This window comes from Numida meleagris, chromosome 1 (assembly GCF_002078875.1).
Source record: "Numida meleagris isolate 19003 breed g44 Domestic line chromosome 1, NumMel1.0, whole genome shotgun sequence".
Taxonomy (NCBI): domain Eukaryota; kingdom Metazoa; phylum Chordata; class Aves; order Galliformes; family Numididae; genus Numida; species Numida meleagris.
In genome coordinates, this window is record NC_034409.1 from 98,744,526 (window position 1) to 98,766,178 (window position 21,653).

General features: G+C 35.6%; 1 protein-coding gene across 2 annotated transcripts in view; it reads left to right on the plus strand.

Moving 5' to 3' along the window:
- The window catches only part of NCAM2 (neural cell adhesion molecule 2), a 264,222-nt gene that overhangs the window by 103,517 nt on the left and 139,052 nt on the right, over positions 1-21,653 (plus strand). For both annotated transcript variants that reach the window (XM_021403529.1, XM_021403523.1), the window contains exons 2-3: positions 19,698-19,772; positions 20,530-20,736. In XM_021403529.1, coding sequence (XP_021259204.1) covers positions 19,698-19,772; positions 20,530-20,736 — 282 coding nt within the window. The remainder of the gene's footprint in view (positions 1-19,697; positions 19,773-20,529; positions 20,737-21,653) is intronic.

Consider the following 21,653-nt stretch of genomic DNA (forward strand, 5'->3'; position numbering starts at 1 on the left):
TCAGGCCTGAGAGGAAGGCAACCATTCTCTTGCAACGTGATAACACCAGGCCCCATAACACTTTGAAGACTGTAGAGTACATTGCGAATCTTGGCTGCACTGTCCCTCTATACCCATCGTATAGTCCAGATTTGGTGCCTTCTGATTGCCATCTGTTGGAGTCAATGACAGACTGATTCTGTGGGCAACATTTTCCTAGCAGTGGTGCTGTTACAGCATCTGTGAAACAGTGGATCACCTCCACTGGTGCACATTTTTATGAGTGCGACATGCAGGCTGTTGTTCATCGCTGGCAAAAATCCATAGCTAATGCTGGTGACTGTGTTGAAAAATAATGTTTTGTAGCTGAAAATCTGCTCTATCAAATAAGCTTAGCTATTTTGAAGTACTGCAGCAAAAAGGAGAGTAGTACTGGTCCATAAAGCTGCTTAGTTTCTCAGTGGGTGTCATAGGAGTAATGTAAACAGTACTAGGCAAATACTTAGCCTTCTGTACTTAATTAAACTAAAATCATGAATACTCCTTCAGCTCCCCAGACGCAGTCAGTCAGAGGGGCACTTGTTCTTAAAGAATACTAGTTACAATATCAAGTTTTAAAGCTGTGAAATTAAACAAAGATATGTTGGTTTAGAAAGAGGGAAATATGCTGCAGTTGTGTACACGTGGTACAGTTATTCATTAAAAAGATTCCTAAATGTAACATGAGGAAAGTGATTATGGAAGTCTTCTTAACAGAATGTAATGAATAATTTACAACAAGAACCTAATTTCATCTAAGACATGTTTACTGGGTATCACAATTACAAATAGCAGACATCATGCTAACAGTTACTTGCTAGTTCAGTCAGTTGTCTTAGATCTCTAGTCTGTTTTACTGAATTTAAAATGTAAATACTGCCTTACAGTTGTTTGCTATGAACTGCACCATAGATATTGCTGAATTCAGTAAGACAAGTGAAATGGCTGTGGAAGGGTCTTCAAAATGTCCCTTTTAATGTTCTGTACTGCTGTATGAATAGTATAAGAAAGCATTGGACAGGTGAGCAAGACAATCAGGGATTATGAAGCAGCAAAATGTACTTCGGAGTAAATTATTAGCACAATCTCTCTAGCAAAGAGAAATTGATTTACTCAGTGAAACGCTCTATTTGGGTAGCACGCCAAGAAGGTAAAATTCCAGTACTCCAAAGATTATTACCAAAATACTACTATCGATAATTAACAAATTAGCTTACTGATCAGACTATTCTAATAAGTCTCTGGAAGCAAGTCAGAGCTGGTTCCAAGGGTAGTAAAACTCTGACTAAACATAAATAGACTTTTGTGTAGCACCTCAGAAAATTTTAAAGGTGCTGTGAATTTCCTGTTGGTTTTTTTTTTTTGTGAGCAGAAGATAACATAGAGGAAAAGGGATATTGTTCATCATTTTCTTAGAATATACTGGCTGTCTGCTAGAACAGCGACAACATTGTCTTTGTGATTTGTGATTGTGCCAAAATTATTTTTAGATATATAAGAACTTCTTTCGAAATATATTGTATACGGGGTTCGATCAAATTTATGTGAATGGTGTTTTTTGTGAATTTTCATATTTGTTGGAGGAAAACAATGTATGGGGAATTATTTTAGATGACTTTCAAGTCTGCCCAGGAGCACACATAATACATGAGTTCTTGACATGAGTATCTTTTGTAGGCAAAACATACCCTGTCATAGTATTTTGTGATGGGTTGCAATTCAGATAATGTAAGGAAAAACTGATGGGATAAACTGTTGTATAATCATTTGTAACTTGTGTTGTTCCAACATTATTGTTTGCAAAAAGGAAGTGTGTATGAGCTGGAAATTGAACAGGCAGCAGTGGAGGAATACAGACCTTGCCTGAACGTACACTCTACACATATTGACACAGAATTTTTTGACAAATAAATCAAGTGACCCATGATAATTTCTCACTTTCTTTCTCTCACCTCTCCCATGTCTAAGCCAGTGAGAATGTTAGACTCTTCCTGTATTAGAAGCTGGTATCATCACATAAATAATGTGTGAAACACAGTGCTGTATTAAAACAAAGATAATGACTAGTTTACAGTAGTCTTGTAGGATGTAACTAGCAATGTTTGAGTAGTTTTTAATCTTTTTTTCCTGAGGGAGTTTTTCAAGAAATGATGATTTAGGGTTATTATTTCCAAATACCTATCTTCAGAATTCCACCGTTTTAAATATTTCTGCTTTATTGAGTGATATATTAAGGACAAAGGCAAGATAAATGATATGTGTTTTGCAGTGATTTTGCAAGTGAATCATTGCTAATAATCCAGAGTCTGTTTATTGATTTTCATTTAAGAAGCTGCCAGAAGCAGCCTTTATCTCATTTCTGTCGGGAGGTAGAGTTGATTTCCTAGTTCAAGGTGTAGTAAATTTTACAAAGCTGCTTGTATATAGTGAGCATATGGCAAAGCAGTCAATATAATTTGTCTATTAAATCAGAAGAACTTAATAAACAATACTTAGATGTATTACTTAATATAGTTTTTGCTTCTCTAGGCACAACTTACAAGGACATTCATCAATCATTTTTAATCTTTAATATCGCACAAAGCATGTATTGAGCTTTATTCTAAGAAATTAAAAATATTTAAATAACAAAATCAAATATTTGACTTTTTGTTTTCATCAATACAGGAATATGATATAAATGAAATTTATAATAATTACAAATGTTATTGTATGGAACAACTAGTAATATGAAATTGGAGAGATTAGCATGTTCAGGGCATTTGCTCATCTTTACCATTTAGATTTAGCTGTTGTTCTAGAGTTGTTCATTTGCACTTCTGGATTTGAAAGCAAATGTCACATAAGTCTGTAGTCTTCTGAAGATAAGCTATAATACACAGGTGTAGCTAATCTGATACGCAGCCTTTTCCTAAATTTTCCGGAGCCTTGCCTTGTTGTGATTATGAAGCAAGTAATTCAGAGCACAGTTAAGGATTTAAAGCATATTAGAATTCTAGTTCTGCTTCCGAAACTGAATCAGTGTTATACAGGAAGATTCACTTTTTTGTGTTTGCACTGCAGAACGGTAGGAATTAAAAAAACAATGGGAAAGAAATGAAAGCACAATGCACAACAGTCCTCTAATTTGCTTTTTTCTGGAAGCATCTATGTTTCATCTGGAAGATCAGTGAAGATTTTAGCAAAGTCAGTCCCAAGTTTATAGTGTGTCAACAGCAAATCGCAACCTTATACTAGCCAAATCTCCAATCTCTCCAAGCTAGTCGTCTTAGAGAGCATTCTAAAAACAAGCTCATACCACGTTCCGTTCTATGCCTGTGCATGGAATTATAATAAATAATTCAAACATTTTAGAAATCTAGATTTTAAAACTGAAAAAGTAACGACACCTAGTTATAGTCACATGTTCACTGCATGTACGTACCTACTGTGACTTGAAACATATTTTTTTGCTTTTTTTTCCCTTGCATTTGGAGCATGAGGCAATTAGTGTTGTGCATCTGTCATCATTTCAGTTTTTCTCAACTACTTTTGAAAGAGAAAACATTTTTCACTGTTATTACTAATATCTGACAGTGGGACATATCATTAAAATCAGTTGCCTCTTGAGATTTATTAGCAGCCAGTTTTCTGGAATTGGACTTTAAAAGTTGCAGTGAAGAGATTTAACTTCTGTGCCCAGGGAGTTCAGCATTGAGACAGGCTCCTGTATCTTTCTCTCAAGGTTTTATGACAGTAGGCTATGTGAGAAGTTTCAAACACAAAATACTCATATCAAAACAGGCAGGACACCAACAGGGAAAAAATATGTTTCTCAGCAATTTGTCAATATCATAGGAACACAAGAAGTGTGATGAGCTGGCTTCCTCTATCTATGTTTCTCCACTGATATGAAATAAAATTTTTTGAGATCACTTTCTGAGATTTCTAAAGTAGATTTCTTCAGTGCTCCACCTCACAGCCTGAATGCTGGATTGCTTTCATCACTGAACAAAAAATTTATGAAACACTTATCCAATATCCTTTCCCTCATCCACCGGGCAGGTCACTCGATCATAGAAGGAGATCAGGTTGGTCAAGCAGGACCTGCCTTTCATGAGCCTGTGCTGGCTAGGCCTGATCTCCCCATTGTCTCACTTGTGCCGTGTGATCTCACTCAAGATGATCTGCTCCATAACCTTTCCTGGTACTGAGGTCAGGTTGACGGGCCTGTAGTTCCCTGGATTTTCCTTACGACGTTGCTTGCTGATGACAGGGTGGAGAACCTGCCCTTTCCAGCCACTCTGTGGGTGCTGGTGCCTCAGAATGGAGCATACTGGACATGAAGCAGACGCTGCTCAACAGGCAGTGGATTGCTCCTGCATGCTTTCTCTGCAGCCAAGCCATATTCCGGGGAGCCTGATCCCATGTGGCAGAAGGTGATGTTGCTGTGAGGCTTGCAGTAGAGAGAGTTGTTAACATCCAGGCAGTGACCACCCAGAATTTCAGTTCATTACCCCTGGGAGCTCCAACCTATGCCCAGATGCTAGTAAATCTTTTCTCTGAGCACTGTCTGTGAACACCTGTGCAGAACTTTGAGGGGGAATGTGGCCATAGGGTGCTGAGTGCATTAATGCCACACAACCAGAGAGCATTTCCAGATAAACAGAATCACAGACTGACTGATGTTGGAAGGGACCTCTTGATGTCACCTGGTTGTAGAAGAGTAGCAAGGAGAACTGAACTCTTTTCAACTAATGCTTGCCTAAATTTTGCATTACTTACAATTGCCAGCATAAGTTGTCTGATTATTGTTTTCAGAGATGTTTAGGTTAGAAATTCAATTGCTTACAGCCAACACAGGTACATGAGGGGAAAGTCCGTTGTAACAAACTAAATTTGCTTTTACAACAAGGTTACCCTCCTAGATGTCTAAGTGAAGACAGTGGATGTAATGTTTCTGAAGTTCAGGGAAGTGTTCAATGCTGTTTCTCACAGTATCTTCTGGAAGAAATGTCCAGCATACAGCCAGACAGTGAGTGAACAATACTGCAGTGGGTGAACAATCTGCCAATGGGTCAGGCTTGAAGGATAGTATTAAGCAGTGTTACATCAGTCTGGCAGTCAGTTGCTAGTGGGGTTCATTTTAGGGCCAGTTCTTCTCAGTGTGTGTTTATAAATGACCTGGTTGCAGGACTTGGATGCTTACTAAGTTTGTTGATAGCATTAACCTGGGAGAAACTGTTGACTCCCTCATTGTTTGAGAGGGCAATGGAGGGGCAGGCACTGATCTGTTCCCTCTTTTGTCAGTGGTAGGACTTGTGGGAATGGTATGGAACTGCATCAGTGCAATGTCAGGTTGGGTATTATTAAAAGGTTCTTTACTGCTAGGGTTATTGAGCCCTCCATTAGGCTAGCTAGGGTGGTGGTTACGACACGTAGTGTACTGTAGTTCAGTAGTTATTTGAACAGTGCTTCTAGAAATATGTTTTGAAATTTTTTTTTGTCCTCTTTAAATCTAGGAGTTGTACTTGATGCTCCTCATCGTTTCCTTCCATCTCAGGATATTCTATGGTTCTCTTTAATTGTTTTAGCTTGTAGACTGCTTCTGTGTTTTTTTCTTTACGTGATACCTGTAACTAAGCTAGCTTAGACCACCTTATATTTATAGGTCTTTGTTTTTGTTATGCATAGTACAAATAAATATTTTCAAGATGCATTTGTAATTCAATACTTAGGGATAAAATTAGTTCCAGTTCTTCCATGGAGCAACTGTATTGAAGTTGTCATGTTGATACCAAGAAAAGTAACAGTTACTTGTGTGAACTAGATTCTTAAAGTTGATGTGAAATACTGCAGAGATTTTGCTGTTGCATTATGTAGGATAATGAACGCTAGAAAAGAAATGCTTCATGTTCAGCGGAGCAACACTTCTTCTATATTAAGGCCTATACAAGTTCTATTACAGCTGCCTGATCGGTACAGAACTCAAACTCATTGTAAGGATTGGCAGATCATCCCTTGGAAGATAAATCTTCCATTCCTGTTATTAAAATGGTAACTCTTGTTGTGCTGAAAACGGAAACAGGAAAGAATTGTTTCTACATCTTATTTCATAAGCTTTTTTTTTTTTTCAGTAAAACTGTCTTTGCAGAGTGAGGATCCTTAAGTCTTAAAGCTTCCAAATCGAGTTGTTTAGCCTCCATTCTGTATTGTCCCCTAGGAGTCTTAGACAATTTCAAGTTTCTATGTTTTATACAGACACAACTTCCTATTCCTTATAGGTTTTAAAATCAGATTCTTTGTATTTTAGAGTCTGCAACCAAGAGCAAAATACTTCTGAATCCATTTCAGTCAGCGGTGGAGCTGAAGTACTAGTTGCAGCTGTTGCTGATAGTCACATTATTCCTGGAAAATAACATTTTTATAAAGAGTATATATTTATTATACGTGTGGACATGTACTTAATTAATTAATGTCAGCAATTATTACACAGTGTATCCAGACTGTGAAAACAGTTAGTCATTTAGCTCTCCCTGGATTTCCTTAGACAGTGAGCTGTAAAAAGAAATTCATAGTTAATCATGATAGATTAAGTCAGGTAAAGCCAGAGATTATTTATTAATCTGTTAGTTTAGTAGGCAGTGTAAATATTCTTAAAAATTAGATGCTTGTTTAAAAATATGCAGAAATTTCTGTGTAATTCTTCGTAATTAAGAAAACTTTTTTTTTCATGGTATCTCTGCTTTTAGTTTTCATGTGTTATACTAGAAAAGAGCTACATTGTTTCTGGTTTTATGCGTAACATGTATATAACACAAGCCTTTTTTTCTTAGAGTGATATGAAGGGGAATTCTTAATTTTACAAGCATTGGCTTCTGTTGCTTAAGCTGCTGGACCTTACAGTTTTTTTTTGTAAAGTATACAGCAGTCAAGATTTGTGAAACCTTAGTACTGATGAGTTATAATAAAGGCATAATATAATATGTAGCAGAATTATACCAAGAGAATATTGCTTGTTCCTACTCGAGAATTTATGCAAAGCCCTAACGTTGGGGCATAAGAAACAGTTAGTGCATTACTGGCAAGGAATCAAGCCAGGCAATCAGTAATGTGAGTAAAAAGTAAAAGCCTGGACATTCATGAATATAGACCTGTACGTTCATGTAGGAACTATTATTTCATTCCTAATATATTCAGTCATGGATAGAGCTTCATTTTCTAATGAAAGCAGGGATTTTACATGTGTCATGAGAATACATAGAATTATAACCACATTTTAAAAGGTTGGATGTTCAGCACTTCTGTAAATTTGAACCTTTTAAGTTATCTCCCAAAAACATGTATCAAATGTACAAGTATCAACATATATCAAGCCAAATATATACGAAATAGATACTAAGATGGCTATCAGATGTAGATCAAGTATCTTGATATATTGATTCTTAGCAGATGATAGCCTGTTCATGCTAGAATGTTTTTGCAACTAATAAAAGAAGAAGGAACTTGTAAGTTGTGAGTTAAATGATGTATTTAAGATACCTATTTTTGGATGAAATGACTTGTCTGTAACATTATCCAAAGTAAATAATTTAGATTTGTCCACGTGAGTGATACCCACAGTGCTTTTAGTAATAGAATATCTAAAATAATGTGGATAGGCCTACAGGTTGTTTTGGGGATAGTTAATAGGGATCTGGATAGATTATAAAATTAACCAAGATTAAATTATTTGTGTATCTTATTGTATAAACCGATGCACAAAAATTACCTGGAAAGGAGTAAAAATTCAGATTTGGTATGAAAATTTTTCTAGTGTTTCACATTAGGACATGTCTCTGCTCTGCATTCTGGGGAGCTCTGCAGTCATAAAGTGCTCCGGTCCTAGAGCTGGTTTCACTGATTTTGCCAGTGGTATGGAACAGGGATGCATTCCCCCTTCCCTCCCACCTGGTGGAATTGCTAAGAGGGCTGTCATTCAGAAATACACAGTGTGGGTCTGAGGGCTAATCAGAGAGCAGTGAAGTGTCTGGCCACTGACCTCATAAAATACAGACTCATAAAACAAGTAAATAAAAATAATAATTATGTCAGTGAAAAAGGGACTTTCAAATTCCTGCAGTGTGGAAAGGTTGAACGCTTACAGAAGCATACAACAAATTTATTGCTATTTCCATTCCACAAAGGAATAATTCATTAGCTTATAGAGCTTTCTGACTCACCAGTATTTTTCACTCAAAAAGAGTTACTGATGTGCTGCAATTGATGGGTGTCAATGAGGAATTTTGAAAAATCTCTTTGGTGTATTTTTCCCCTTTTATGAACTAAAACATTAGAAGTGAAAGAAAGAAAGGAATACTTTATTCTGAAGTTGCGAAGGGCCCTCACATCTAACCAAAATAATCTTATATCTGGAGTTAATTACTACGAATACTGCTTCAAATTTCAGCCCGAGGGTGAGAATGGCTCTGCAACATGTCAGGATACTCATGTAACAGAGTGTAAACCCAGGTTCTATTTCCTTTCCAGTATATATCTGATTATCTATAAGAAGCAAACATCCTCAGGTGAGAGATTAAGAGTACTCCACCACAGGTTGTCCAGTAGCTTCCAGGTAGAGATTTCATCTTTAAAAGTGAACAGTCCAAACTCAAATGCCCCTGGTAACACTCAAAATTTTGTTACGGGCAAAAGAGATCATGTATTTATTGCATTAGTCCTGATAAAATTTAACTGTTCTGTAGTCATGACTAGTACAGAAAAAAAAAAAATCAAAATTGTGGTATGAAAAGCCTTTTAGGTTTCTGTTGTTTTTTTGTTAGTTTGCTCAGTCTTCTGTTGTCTCTCTGCGTTCTAAAGCTGTTAGGTTCAGTACTCCAGAAGGAGAGGTGAAGGTCCTATGGGGACAGGCTGGGAACACTTGAAGCAGAGGCCAGGTGGTGACCTCATTGCTCTCTGCAGCTCCCTGAGAAGAAGTGCAGAGAGGTGCCTCTCTCTTCTCCCTGGTAAATGATTGTAGAAGGATATAAAGGGGCTCCAGAGGAGGTTCAGACTGGACAATAGGGAAAATTTCTTTATTGTGGGAGTGGTCAGACACTGGAACAGGCTTACTGGAGAGATGGTTGATGCCCCGTGGCTGTCACTGTTCAAAAGGCATTTGGACAATGCCTTCAGTATCATGCTTTAATGTTTGGTTAGTCTGGGTGTTGGTCCCAATGGTCTCTGAGGGTTGCTTCCGACTGGTTCAGTTCTGTTCCATTCTATTCCATTCCATTCTATCAAAGTCTGCCAGGAGGAGTTCAATGTTGGCAGGGTGGGAGTTGATCCTAATGTTACAAAAGTAGCACGAGGTTGATGCTTTCTTGCAACACAACCCTGACTACACTTAGATTTTTGTTTTCTCATCAGTCCTGTGCCCCCAGGGCTGTGTTGCCCATAGGGATGGCCCGGGGCTGTCAGCCCTTCCCCCATGGAATGCTCAGAGCTGAAGCTCAGCCAGGCCAGGCAGTGGGCACTTGGCCATGAGGTGCCTGCAAAACCCAGCTCAGCCCTGCTCGGGCTGAGGGCAACTTAGCAGCCCCTAGAGCCTGGCATGACTTCAGCCTGGCCTTCCAACAGCAAATATAACCATGCTGTCTAGTCTCCGCTGGTGGTAAGAGTCTGTAAGGCTGGGAGTGCACTCATTTAACTTCCATAAGCATTGGAAAAAAGAGCGTGCACAACTAGACTCAGAATTGTATTCAGTGCACCAAGAGAGTTCTTCAAAGGGAGTCTGGCAAATTGGTAATTCAAGGTCTAATATTGATTATTAAATGGATCAGCAATTTTTTTTATTTCTTCACAACCATTATGTATTTACATCTTCAGTGACTGGATAACTGCATAAAACTGCACATCTAGAAAATAGAGCTTACGCAAACATTCTTCCTGTCATTTCCCTTAGTCGGTATACAGTTTAACAGCCATTTTCAGCCAAACCTGACAGAAGCCGGAGGCCTGAAGGATGCAGTTATTCTCATGAGTTTCTTGGAAACGTGCAACAGGATATTTGCCTTTCTAAAAAGTAGCTTTTGATTAATTGCATGAGGAAGTGCCCCTCTGCTGCCATCTGTCATCCGACAACAAAATGTAACAGAATATTAATGGAAAGGCTCAACCTCTACTGCTGTACTGCCCATACTGCCAACATCTGGCATTGTGGGCCAGTATAATTAAATAGGAGTCTTTACTTACGGAGCAGTCCTTGTACTTGTTTGTCTCTGTATTTTTCTGCTTGATATTTAAGCCTCTTTTTTTTTTTTTTTTTTTTCTTCCAAAGGTAAATGTATTTTCATAACAAGTGTACTGTTCAGTATTGGGATGTGGTAATTTAAAACAAAAATTAAAATCTGAGAAACTAATACTATTGGGGGTGGCAGTCAGAAGACAGAATGTTTCTTCCATAAGCCAAAAAATCTAAAACAGCAGAGTTTTTTTTAATAAAATGTTGCATAATGGCATTTGAGAAAGGATATTAATAGTGGTACATGAAACAATTCAGTAGTCAGCACAGCATTACTTGCTACAAATTGTGTTCAGGGATTTGGTAGTAGAAGTAGCAAGAGAATCCTTGTTTATATTCTTCTCATTCTATAACTGCTTACAATGAAATGTGTTTCTTGTTTGTTGACACAAACGCAAATTTTGTTTATTCCTTGCATTTTCCAGCATACCATAATATATAGAAAAAAATCTATTATTTATGAAATATCATCTTTAAAATATATAGTTGTCAAGCTTACTTGGGAACTGGAACTATGTTTTACCCTTCCTCTGTAATTCTGTCTAATGATACTTCATTTGAGAGACCGTAAAGAATTATAATGATTGAGCATTGTCATTCAGTTAGAGAAAGGACTGATAGTAGAATTCTATAAAATCAGGAGAAACTGGGAAAGAGAATCATAGAATCATAGAATCCTTGGTGTTGGAAGGGACATTTGAGGGCCATCTAGTCACACCCCCCTGCAGTGAATGATGTTATACACCCAACCGCAGAAGAAAGAAACACTCAATGAAGTAGTCTGGCACCAGTTGAACAAAAGAAAAACCTTTTTGGAATAGTGTATTTAAATAATGTAATTAATTTTTAGTAGTTTTTGAGGAAGACAGAAGTTTTATGGGCTTTGTGAATGTGCTATAATGGAGAGTGAGTCTTGCAGGGGATGTTAAAAACGAATGCTACAAATATACCTTTGGACACCTAAAATTACCAGCACTAAAAATGAAAAAAAAACTCAGTAAAAACTTGTGCAAATTCCTTGGATTGTCTTGTTTGACTGATCTAAAAACTGTACCACTGGGTAGTTAGATATCTGACCTGACCTGTTTTGTGTCATTCAAAGTTTAGTTGAGCTTGCTTGCAGAAGGTATTTGTAATCTTGAAGCTAGTTATAGTTTGACCAATAAATATCTAAACAGAAGAGTTACAGCAACCTTAATGAAAATGTTTTAAAGTTCATAGAAATATTGATTTTTTAAAAACCTATGGTTGTCTGCTGCAATAAGTTGTTTGCTTATTAATTTGTCTCGCTAATTTCATGTTAATTGCCACCCTGTTGGTTCTCAATTAGAAAGCCTTCAAAGCAATCCTTTGAGAGAAAATTAGTTTCTTAAATCAAGATAATTAAAAATGGGAACTTTCTAGTACCCATACAATAACACTCAAAGATCAAAGAGATTAAGGGTTAAAAGAAAGAGCTTGAAAAGCCGGAATGATTTCTTATGATCTCTGACAGTGTCAGTTATTTATAAGCATTTCCTTGAACTTCTAATTTTTCGAAACAGAAAGGGTATTCATGCCTGAGACTGTTCTTACAATGCAGATGGGGCTCAGGAGACTGTTCTGACATTTTTCCATAAGTCAAAGAGAATACTTTAACTGTATGAACACCAGTTATTTTTTATACTACCTTAATATGCAGTCATTCTTTTTAGATAAAATAACTAGATTTTCAGTGGATTTTCTTTTTAATAATCCTTCCAACACCCACAGTTACGAATGTCTGTTCTTTGTCTATTCTTAATATTTGCATTTTGTAGTTTCAGGTCATTTTCACCGTAGTATCAAAACTTTCGATACATTTCTCTGTTATCTAGTAAAACGGTTTAGTGAAGGTAATTCAGACAAAGCTCATACATGTTGATGAAAAATAGTTCAACAAATCCCAATTTATAATTTTAAACCTCTGAAGTTCTCATTATTGTAATTCTAATTCTTAAATTACAGAGTTCATCTACATTAGTTTTTTTAGTTTGAATCACCAGTGTGCTTTAGTACTGCATTTCCCAGGTGTCCATCCTTATTACCATGTTTTGACTCATGTTGTGGAATGATCTCAAAGCTAGTAGACTGGGTTCTTTATTGTGAAACTGAGCTGAAACACATATTCTTGAAATGACAGCTAAAGAACTCTAACCCAATGAATACCTTTCATTTCACAGGACCAAGTGCTAGTCCAGAATATCACTTCCAAAACACATATAGCATGGGCTTAAGGAGTTCAGCACCAGAGATTCTTGAACAATATTTTAGCTCTATGTTGTCATAGTGGAAATATGGATCATAGACTAAAAATTATATTACCAGTAGAAAATTCACTCAATATGGAGAGACATTTGCCAGATTTTACCTTGTATTAACAGATAAGCACACTTTCTGCGAAGTACTTTTAGTGGTATCTGTTGAATATTCAGTTAAACAGCAGCAAAATTCATTTCAGTCACTGCAGTTCTGTCTGCTGACATCTGTTTCCCAGAAATTGTCCTGATATTGTATTTAATTGCTGGTTTGTTTTTTCCCACATGAGGATTCATTGTCATGTCATTCACTTAAAACTGTTGTTTCCCTTTTGACTGCATGAGTCTTGAAAGACCATAGTATATGTGGAAGACAGACTTTGTTAATCCATATGTAAAATATGGATCTGTTATTTAAAATAAATATAGAAATTTTATTTTTTCATTTAATATTTTTCTGAGATATTACCTTTTCTGTAAATAAATTGAAACCTAGTTCAGCCAATGAACTAATACTTTCATCAAGTCCTAAATAGATTGATGAAATAAGAGAAATATTTTAGTTCTTTAAAATTTTGTATTTATTCTAGTGTCAAGTATGAGACAACCTCCAGAGGTCCCTTCAAACCTAACCTATTCTGTGATTTTTTTATTTTTTTTTTGAGATAGATAAAGAAAACATCACATTTCATAGCTCAGTTAAAACATCTCAGATTTAGCGTGGTGGCTTGTGTGCATGACCAATTTTATGAAGAACAGAAATACTTACTTGTGAGGTAATTGAATTATTCCTTTACATAGATTATCTTTGCTACACTTCACTACGTATGTCCTTTAAATATCCTGGTTGAGGTTCTGAGGCTGCATGACTGGTTCTTAAAATATGTACTTTTGTGTATTTGTTAAAATTGGATTGGGAGTATTCACTACTACAGAGGCTCTGTGCATAAAAGTGTATTATTTTTCCAGAGCACTATGAGTTTTATAGCCAAACTCATTATAATTCTGCACAGATAAGGTGCAGTATCTCCAACAGTCACACTTCTGTAGCAGTGACTTCCAAGCCCTTTTTGGACAGATGTTTCTTAGATCTAATTTCATGCTTAGATAGGATTTAACCATTTAACCAAGGTAATACTTTGTGATGAGAGAACATTTTTCTGAAATACTATTATCTTTACTTAGTATTGAATATCTTGATTTGATTATCAAGTAGAAGATTATCAATCTTCAGTATTTGTGCCTTTGTTGCACAGTACTGGATTGTGTTGGTTGTCTTGCATCATATATTTCACCCCTACAAGCTCTGTTAATGCCCCTCAAAGCAGTTTGACCTTCATGTGACTCCTAGCTCTTCTTACTAGGGAGAATAACGCTTCAGTAAAACCTTAGAACTTTGTATTAGGATTCCGTTTCATCCTGATACATGCAAATAAATGCTAACATAATGAAATGGAAAGTTCAGTTAGTTTAAAGTGCTTAATTGTGAAACTTGATGTTAAGCAGTTAAAATGTAACTAGCATGTCTCAGTACTGTGGTACTGCTTAACAATTTAGTAGTAGCCCATCCACCACAAGGCTGAAAGCTAACAAACGTCCATAGAGTTTAATTTTTTGTTTATTAAGATTATAGATGCAGTTTAATTTTCAGGTATTTCTGCTGAAATTGATGCCTCTTCCCAGAAGTGTTCAAAACCACTCAGTGAAGGACAAGCTAGCATTAGACCAATGAGTGTATCTCTAATCATAAATTAAAAATAATAATAATAATAAAATTAGAGAATATAGTGTTATAATGCTTAAAAGATGTTAGAATAGTGTCCGAATAGCAAACTTGGTTTAGTTTATTTAACTGCTTAACAAAAACTGGAAAAAAATTCAGCAGTATCTCAGAATGATAAAATGTCGAGTAAGTTAAACTTCAGTAGGCAATTGGGATTAAATTTTTACCCTTAGTCCCCCTGGCAATACTCTCATTCAATCACTTCTTTGCCTTTACAGTTATTCACAAAGGATTACAAATACTTGAAAGCACCACAACCCTCACAGGCTTTATGAGCACCACAAGAACATTATTTCCTTTATGCAGATAAACAGATCTCTTCCCATAAACAGTATACTTAGGTATGAAAGAGTTGTGACAATATGTGATAAAATTCTGTTTTTATAGCATTTTTGTTACATGTTTGTTCTTTAACGATGACAATTTTAATGATGATACTGTTAACTCTAATGGTCTTCTTTTGTATGACATCTGACTGTGTGCTCTTCCTGTATAGCACCTTATGTGACTTAAGATGTATCTCTACATTATTTGTGTTTGGGCTATTTGGTCTTTCAAAAACAAACAGCTTAACAGAGTCTTAGCTCTGTTTTGAAATGGTTGCTTTTGAGGAATTCTTTATGCAGAGGTTTATGCTTCCTAATTCTTTGGTTTCTCACAGGAACAATTCAAATCAGACTTTCTCTTAGCACACTGTAACTGTGTAGAATACTTAACATTTTTATAGTTCTGACTTCGCTGAATTATTAATTAAAATAAGTTAATAGACTTTTTTGAAAAAAAAAAAAAAAAAGTAAAACGAACCTAAAAGAACATTTGTTCTAAGTACAAAATGCCCTTGAACTGTTAATACTCTACTGTTTCCTCATTTCAATTCAGGGCTCCCAAAGGAGTAAAGTATGTAGAAAATAACTAAAAAAATGCACCTTTTTTGGTGATTCAAAATATATAAAAACTAGAAAACATTAGAAATTTAAGAGAGAATCAGTTTCTGTGAGTTTATGTTAGTGTAATTTACATGCAAAACGCATTCACTATTATCTGGAATCAGTGGGTTTAAACAAAGTGTTTTCAGAAGCCTGTATAACAAATGGAAAGATTAACAGGGTGAATGGTTGTTCTGGTTAGGAGCTGGGTGCCAATTAAAAACTTAATAATTTCTTCATGATTCAGAATAAGGAGTTTTCTAAGCATATTTAACATTAAATGATACTGTAATGATTTGCTGAAAGCAAAACCACATCACTCAAGGAAGTTTACCTGCTACTAAGTCAAAGCATACCAATATAGTAGCTCATAATTATGAGAGTTAGAGAACTCAAGCTCTCTAGCTTGAATTAGGATCTTTACCATCCTCTCAGCTGTATCTTGCAGTCATTATTTTGTCTAAGACTGCCAAAGACACCTGTATTAGCTGCTGTAGCTATCACTCCTCTCCTTGGATGCAGCTTGATCCCCAGCAATGCCTTGTTTCATTTTCATACATGTATCCTTTCCTTTTTACCACCTCTACCTATCAGTACATCAGCAACCCAGCAGGTTTAGAATGACCTCTGCACAGTAGAGTGCTGCTCATTCCTCAAAAATAAACTTGAAAAAGCATTCAGTTCTAGCATAAAAGTGCTAATTATGTTGTAATAACTTTACACTGAGGAAAGTGCGCAGAATGTGTAGTTCTTTTCTTTGGTTGGTTGTTTCTGTTTGTTTGATTTTAATCTGTCTTGTGTCATACTTTTAAATAGAACTGATTGACTTGAAAGCTTTTCAGGATTTTGGAAGTGATTTATTTTTTGTTGTTGTTTTTGTTTTTGTTTTTTAATTATTTTTCTTAATAAGTAGAATTCTGAAGACATCCCTGGAACTAATTGGAACACAGCTCTAACCAACAATTTTCAAATTTTATCCAAATACTGTCTCTTTTTCCTTTTTAATGTGGCATATATTATATACATATGCTTTGAATATAGATTTCTATCATGTACACTTTTTATGTGTTTTAATGTGTTGTTGTGTGGCAATGGAAATGACACTTTTTCTAAGCTCACACTGATGACAGCTCACTTCTGTTGTATTCAGAATTCATTTGTGTAGACAGAGCTATGAAAGGTTTGTGATGGTAGTTCTGAAATGTGAAGTATACTAGTGTAAATGGCTCTGAAATCAAATATTCTACTAAACATTAAATCTTATGAATAGAGTCAACCATCTCCATGTTTAACAGGACAAATGGACCCCTTTTTACTATTTTTACTTTTCTTCCTAAAGTGATTTTTAAACCCATTAAGAAATAATTTGACAGAATCATCTTAGCACAGATAATAATTCTTTTGTAATGTCTATGAACTGAGTGGAAGGGATTGCTTATATCACCTACTGCTAACAGTGCTTTATTTTGATGTAAAATTGCATGTGTACTGAAGACTTAAATGAAGCCCTCACCGACTTCACTTTTTCCCAGAACAGGAGATACTACAGGAGTATTATGCTCCACAGTGTTCTACATGAAGGGATCAAGTGATCTTCAACTAATGCATTGCCTTTTTTTTTTTTTTTTAACTTTACTTGTTGCTAGTTTGGTAATATCCTTGGAAACATGGGAAGAGGCAGTACTTTGTCAGATCTAGCCAGAAGGTACTATTCATCTCTGGGTTTGCTTTAACACAGCTAGACACAGCCTCTACTGACTTGAATTCTTGGAACAGCTTCAGTGACCTGATAAAATAAGGATTCATTTGTGTATTCAAAGACCTTCAAACCAGTCTGGTACAAACTACTCCTTTTTATGCTTATTCATTAACTGTTAGTATACAGCATTAACGTGAATAGTATGCGCATTGCATACCGTCTTCATCAGAGCTTATAATAACCTAATGCACACATGTAATTTTTGAAGTACATTCAGAAGTAATGTAAAACTTTTGGGATATGTTGCCTCTGTGCAATATTTACTTCTAATTGCATCTCTTACTTGAAGAAACTAATGTGTGAGCCTTCTCCTAGCCGAGGACTGTTGTATTTGCCTGACTACCTAATATGCACAGATTACTAGATTAATCAATATTTTTCATTCTTGTTTCCATAAAGCAATATTTTTGTACTTACACGAAGCAGAGCTAGAAAAAGGATGAGTCTGAAAAATTTGGACAGATGGTTTTTTATTTTGTAAATACTAATGTACCATGCATGGAAAATATGATTCTGTTTCAGAGATGTAGCTAGCATGTCTTCACAGTGTTTATAACTGCACTTATGCTAATAATTTTAAACTGTTCGTCTCTTTGCCAAAATTGTCATGCAGTATCAAATATGTATCACATAGATGAAGGAAAAATATTTTCTAACTTTGCTTTTCACTTATCACAGTTTCTTAAATTCTGTATGTTACTTATTTCTTCATCTGTTGCATTTACATAGTTTAAAATTAGATATTACAGTTTTGTTTGCCTTTTTGGTTTTTCTTCTTGACATGACTGTTAAATACAAATTCAAATCTGGCCTAGTTCGTGCATATCCAGGCTGATTATATGCAAGTACTTCAGTTAATAGCAAATCTATTTCATGATAGTTTTAATTGTATTAATGGCCATATAAATATTTATGCAGTACTACTTAGACAATATTTTTTCTGTGCTCATCTGTTCTTTAATATTTACTATCAACTGAACAAAACAATGGTTTTTCTAGCAAGTTTGTAAATTCTAAGATATTCATGGAGAAATTTTGGGATTCAGAAAGTTTAATTTAGATTGTAATAGTTCCTACCTGTTTGTTCTGATGGACTTTTGTGCCAATTAACAAAAAGGAATCTAGAGAGGTTAGGGTATTCAGTATAGACTGAATGCAGTCATGAACATTCACTGCAATTTATGTTGTGGTTTTCAAAATGGTAAAGTATTTCCACCATAATTCCACCACTGCAGAAGTTTGTATTTCAAGATTCCAGGCCCCACGTTCTTGAAACAGTACTTTTTTTTTTAAATCTCGTATAAATCCCATTTCTCTTCTGTGTTCAATACTGATGTAAAATTTAGTAAGCGTTCTTCACTAAACAGAGAGTCCTTTTCTGTTTACCTTTATATGTGTTGATTAGAGCTTGAACTTAACATGACCTTTTTTATCCATTGGTTCTTGAACATTTATTGGCCAATTTTGTAAGATAACAAATGTTGAAGAGCTACAGCTACTTAGGATAATGACAATACTAGAGTAGTTATTTCTGAAGACTGCGTAGTTATTTTGCATAAAAAATATCTTTCACCAACAATACTGGCTGTGTTGGAGAAGTTATTCACAGCGTTATAGAATCATAAGATAATTCAAGGTACCTCAGGAGGTCTTTAGTCCAATGACCTGCTCGTAGCACAAAGACCAGATTGTGCAAGGCTTTATCCAGTAAGCTCTTGAAACTTGCAAGAACTGAGATTGCACCGTCTTTCTGGGCAACCTGCTCCAATAAACCATGAAGGAGGTTTCCCTTCTGCTCAGCCTGATCTTCTCTTGTTTCAGTTTATCAGTTGCCTTTCATCTATCTTCTTAATAACTTCCTGCAGGCATGAGCAGGTGACTGTTCAGTTCCACTACAGCTCTCTCTTCAGCTGTAACAAGTCCTCCCAAACTCTCCTCATTCACTGAGTACCCAGCTATACCCACATTGTAAACCCTCACTTCACTCCACTGCAGGGAAGCTTAAAATCATTCTCATATACTGGGGTTAAGGTTGGGGGAGGCTGTATGCAGTATTCTGCATTTGGCCTGAAGAGCACCTAGAAGAAGTGTTAATTGCTCTCCTCCATCTACTAGTCTTACACAATCTCTTCGATCACGATCCTGTGAATAATACCCAGTTGGCTTCTGTTGCTGGCTGGGCACAGTTGTCTTCCATGACTGTCCTCAGCTTGAATGACTTCCACTTGGTTATTTCCTTCCAGGTGCAAAACTTAGCATTTATCCTTTCTGAATATCATGGTATTCCTACAGATGCGTTCTTCCAGTCTTTCTACATCAATGACCTCATTCAGGTTATTGATAAAGATGTTAAATTTGGAAAGATCCCAGATAGAACCCTATGGTACTCCACTTGTTACTGACTTCAAGGTAGAGGATGACCCATTAACTGCTGCCTTCTAAGCCCAACCATCCAACTAGACTCTTAACAAACATACCTGTCTGCTTGTCCAGAGTTTATGGGGATTGGCCTTGGCTGGCAGCCCAGACAGCCTGTATATTCTATATACTCCATAAAATACAATGCTGAACTTGATACGCAGCTTATATAGTACGCTGTATAGAATAAGAAAATACACATAAAATGTAAACATATGAATGAGAATGTGTTCACAACATGCTTTTTATTTTTCAGCTCTACTTCAAGTTTCAATTTCTCTTAGCAAAGTTGAACTCAGTGTGGGTGAATCCAAATTCTTCACATGTACAGGTGCGTATTTATGTTATTCTGAGAATTTTTTTCCTTGGATTTTCAACCTTATGCATAATTTGAAAGTGAACTAATCAATTCACAATATTAACTTAAATTTGCATAATTTTACATATTCATATTGACTTGTGAGAATTGTGGTAAATAGATCTTCACTGGTTTCATGTTTGCAGTCTAGAAACTATTGATTTCAGATTCCAACAAACCATATTACTTAGTTTGAAATTTGTCTATGTTGGTGTAGATAATTTATATCAGTCTTGGTTCTTATTTGGTTAAAATACTTTTACGTCTTTAAATTAACGATTTAAATAAGCTAATAGGCTAAGCTGTTGTATCCTCTCTAATTAAAGAGTCTTTTCTGTAGTGAAAGAAGTAAGTCAGAAGAAAAGAGTTTGCTTTTCTGCTGCCTGAAATGAATTCTTAATGTTGCTGATTTGTGAACTTCCATTGGGAGTGACATATGGCCAATGATAAGACAAAGTGATTGCTGACCAGACTTCTTTTTCTTTCAAATTTTATGTATTTCTGTGTTTATTTTTTCCTCTTGAATTCTGGAGCTACTACTTAACCTATCTCAACAATCACACCTTTGTCTGTGGTTTTACCTTCCTTATCTTTCTACAGAATTTCTCAGAACTCGTTCTTGCAATTCAACAGTCTGTTAGATTGCATAGAGATTGTGGATATACATTAGTTAATGTCTCCTTTAAATTCTAATGTTGGATACTATTTATTTTTTTTATTTATTTTGCAGCCATTGGTGAGCCTGACAACATAGATTGGTACAATCCGCAAGGAGAGAAAATTGTTTCTAGTCAAAGAGTGGTTGTTCAGAAAGAAGGTGTTCGATCACGTCTAATCATTTATAACGCAGACATAGAAGATGCTGGTATATATCGATGTCAAGCAACAGATGCTAAAGGACAAACTCAAGAAGCTACTGTTGTTTTGGAAATTTATCGTAAGTATAGCAATATCAAATAAAAAAAGAAAGAATATGATTTGAAAGCTACTGCTATTGAGAAAGCAAAGCCTATCAGAATATTGTCCCAGGCTCTGAACTGTATCCTCCCAATAATAGTGTCTCCTGCAGTTTAGTTCACAGTTACGAAGAAGACTTCATAATATTGTCGATTACTTTCTGTTTGTCTCTTAAAATACCATTTGGGGTGCACAATATGTTTCTCATGGAAAAGAAGGACTATGAGAAAAAAAGTTTTATCAACCTTATTTATAAGTATAAATAGATACGCAACCTATTTTAAATATGTACATAAAGAAAGATGTAAGAAGGGCAAAGTATATTATTAATTAAGTGAAGTTTAGAGTGAATTTGCTAGTTTTATATCAGTCTTCTCATATTCTTGGCCTTGCAATAGAATCTTGTTATAAAGCATTGAAGCTTAATATGATAAACAACAAAAATGCATTGCAATTGCTAACAGCTAATTGAATATATTTGAAAAGCAAATGCATTCTGTTGTGGCTAGAGATTCTCTGAGAGTTTGTGTTTTTTTTCAGTTTACTTACATTTGCAGTATACTGTATTCTTTAGATCAAGCAAAATTACTAAAAGCCATATATTAAATAAATACACTGCAAAGATATAAGCTAAGGGATGTTTGGGTGAAAGGAGGGGACATTTGCTGACATCCTTTCAGCTGAATTCTTCAGTAATTCCATTGGAGAGTAGTCCTTCATAAAAAATACATTTGTGGTTGGATTAAATGCTAAGGAATTGCCTTGAGACAGAAAATAATGAGTGGAATCATAAAGCACTGCTTCTGAAAGATACAGATAACTCAGATAACAAAAGATATACAATTTAAAAAAAAGCTATTGATAAAACAACCATTAGAATGATGATAGCAGTTACAA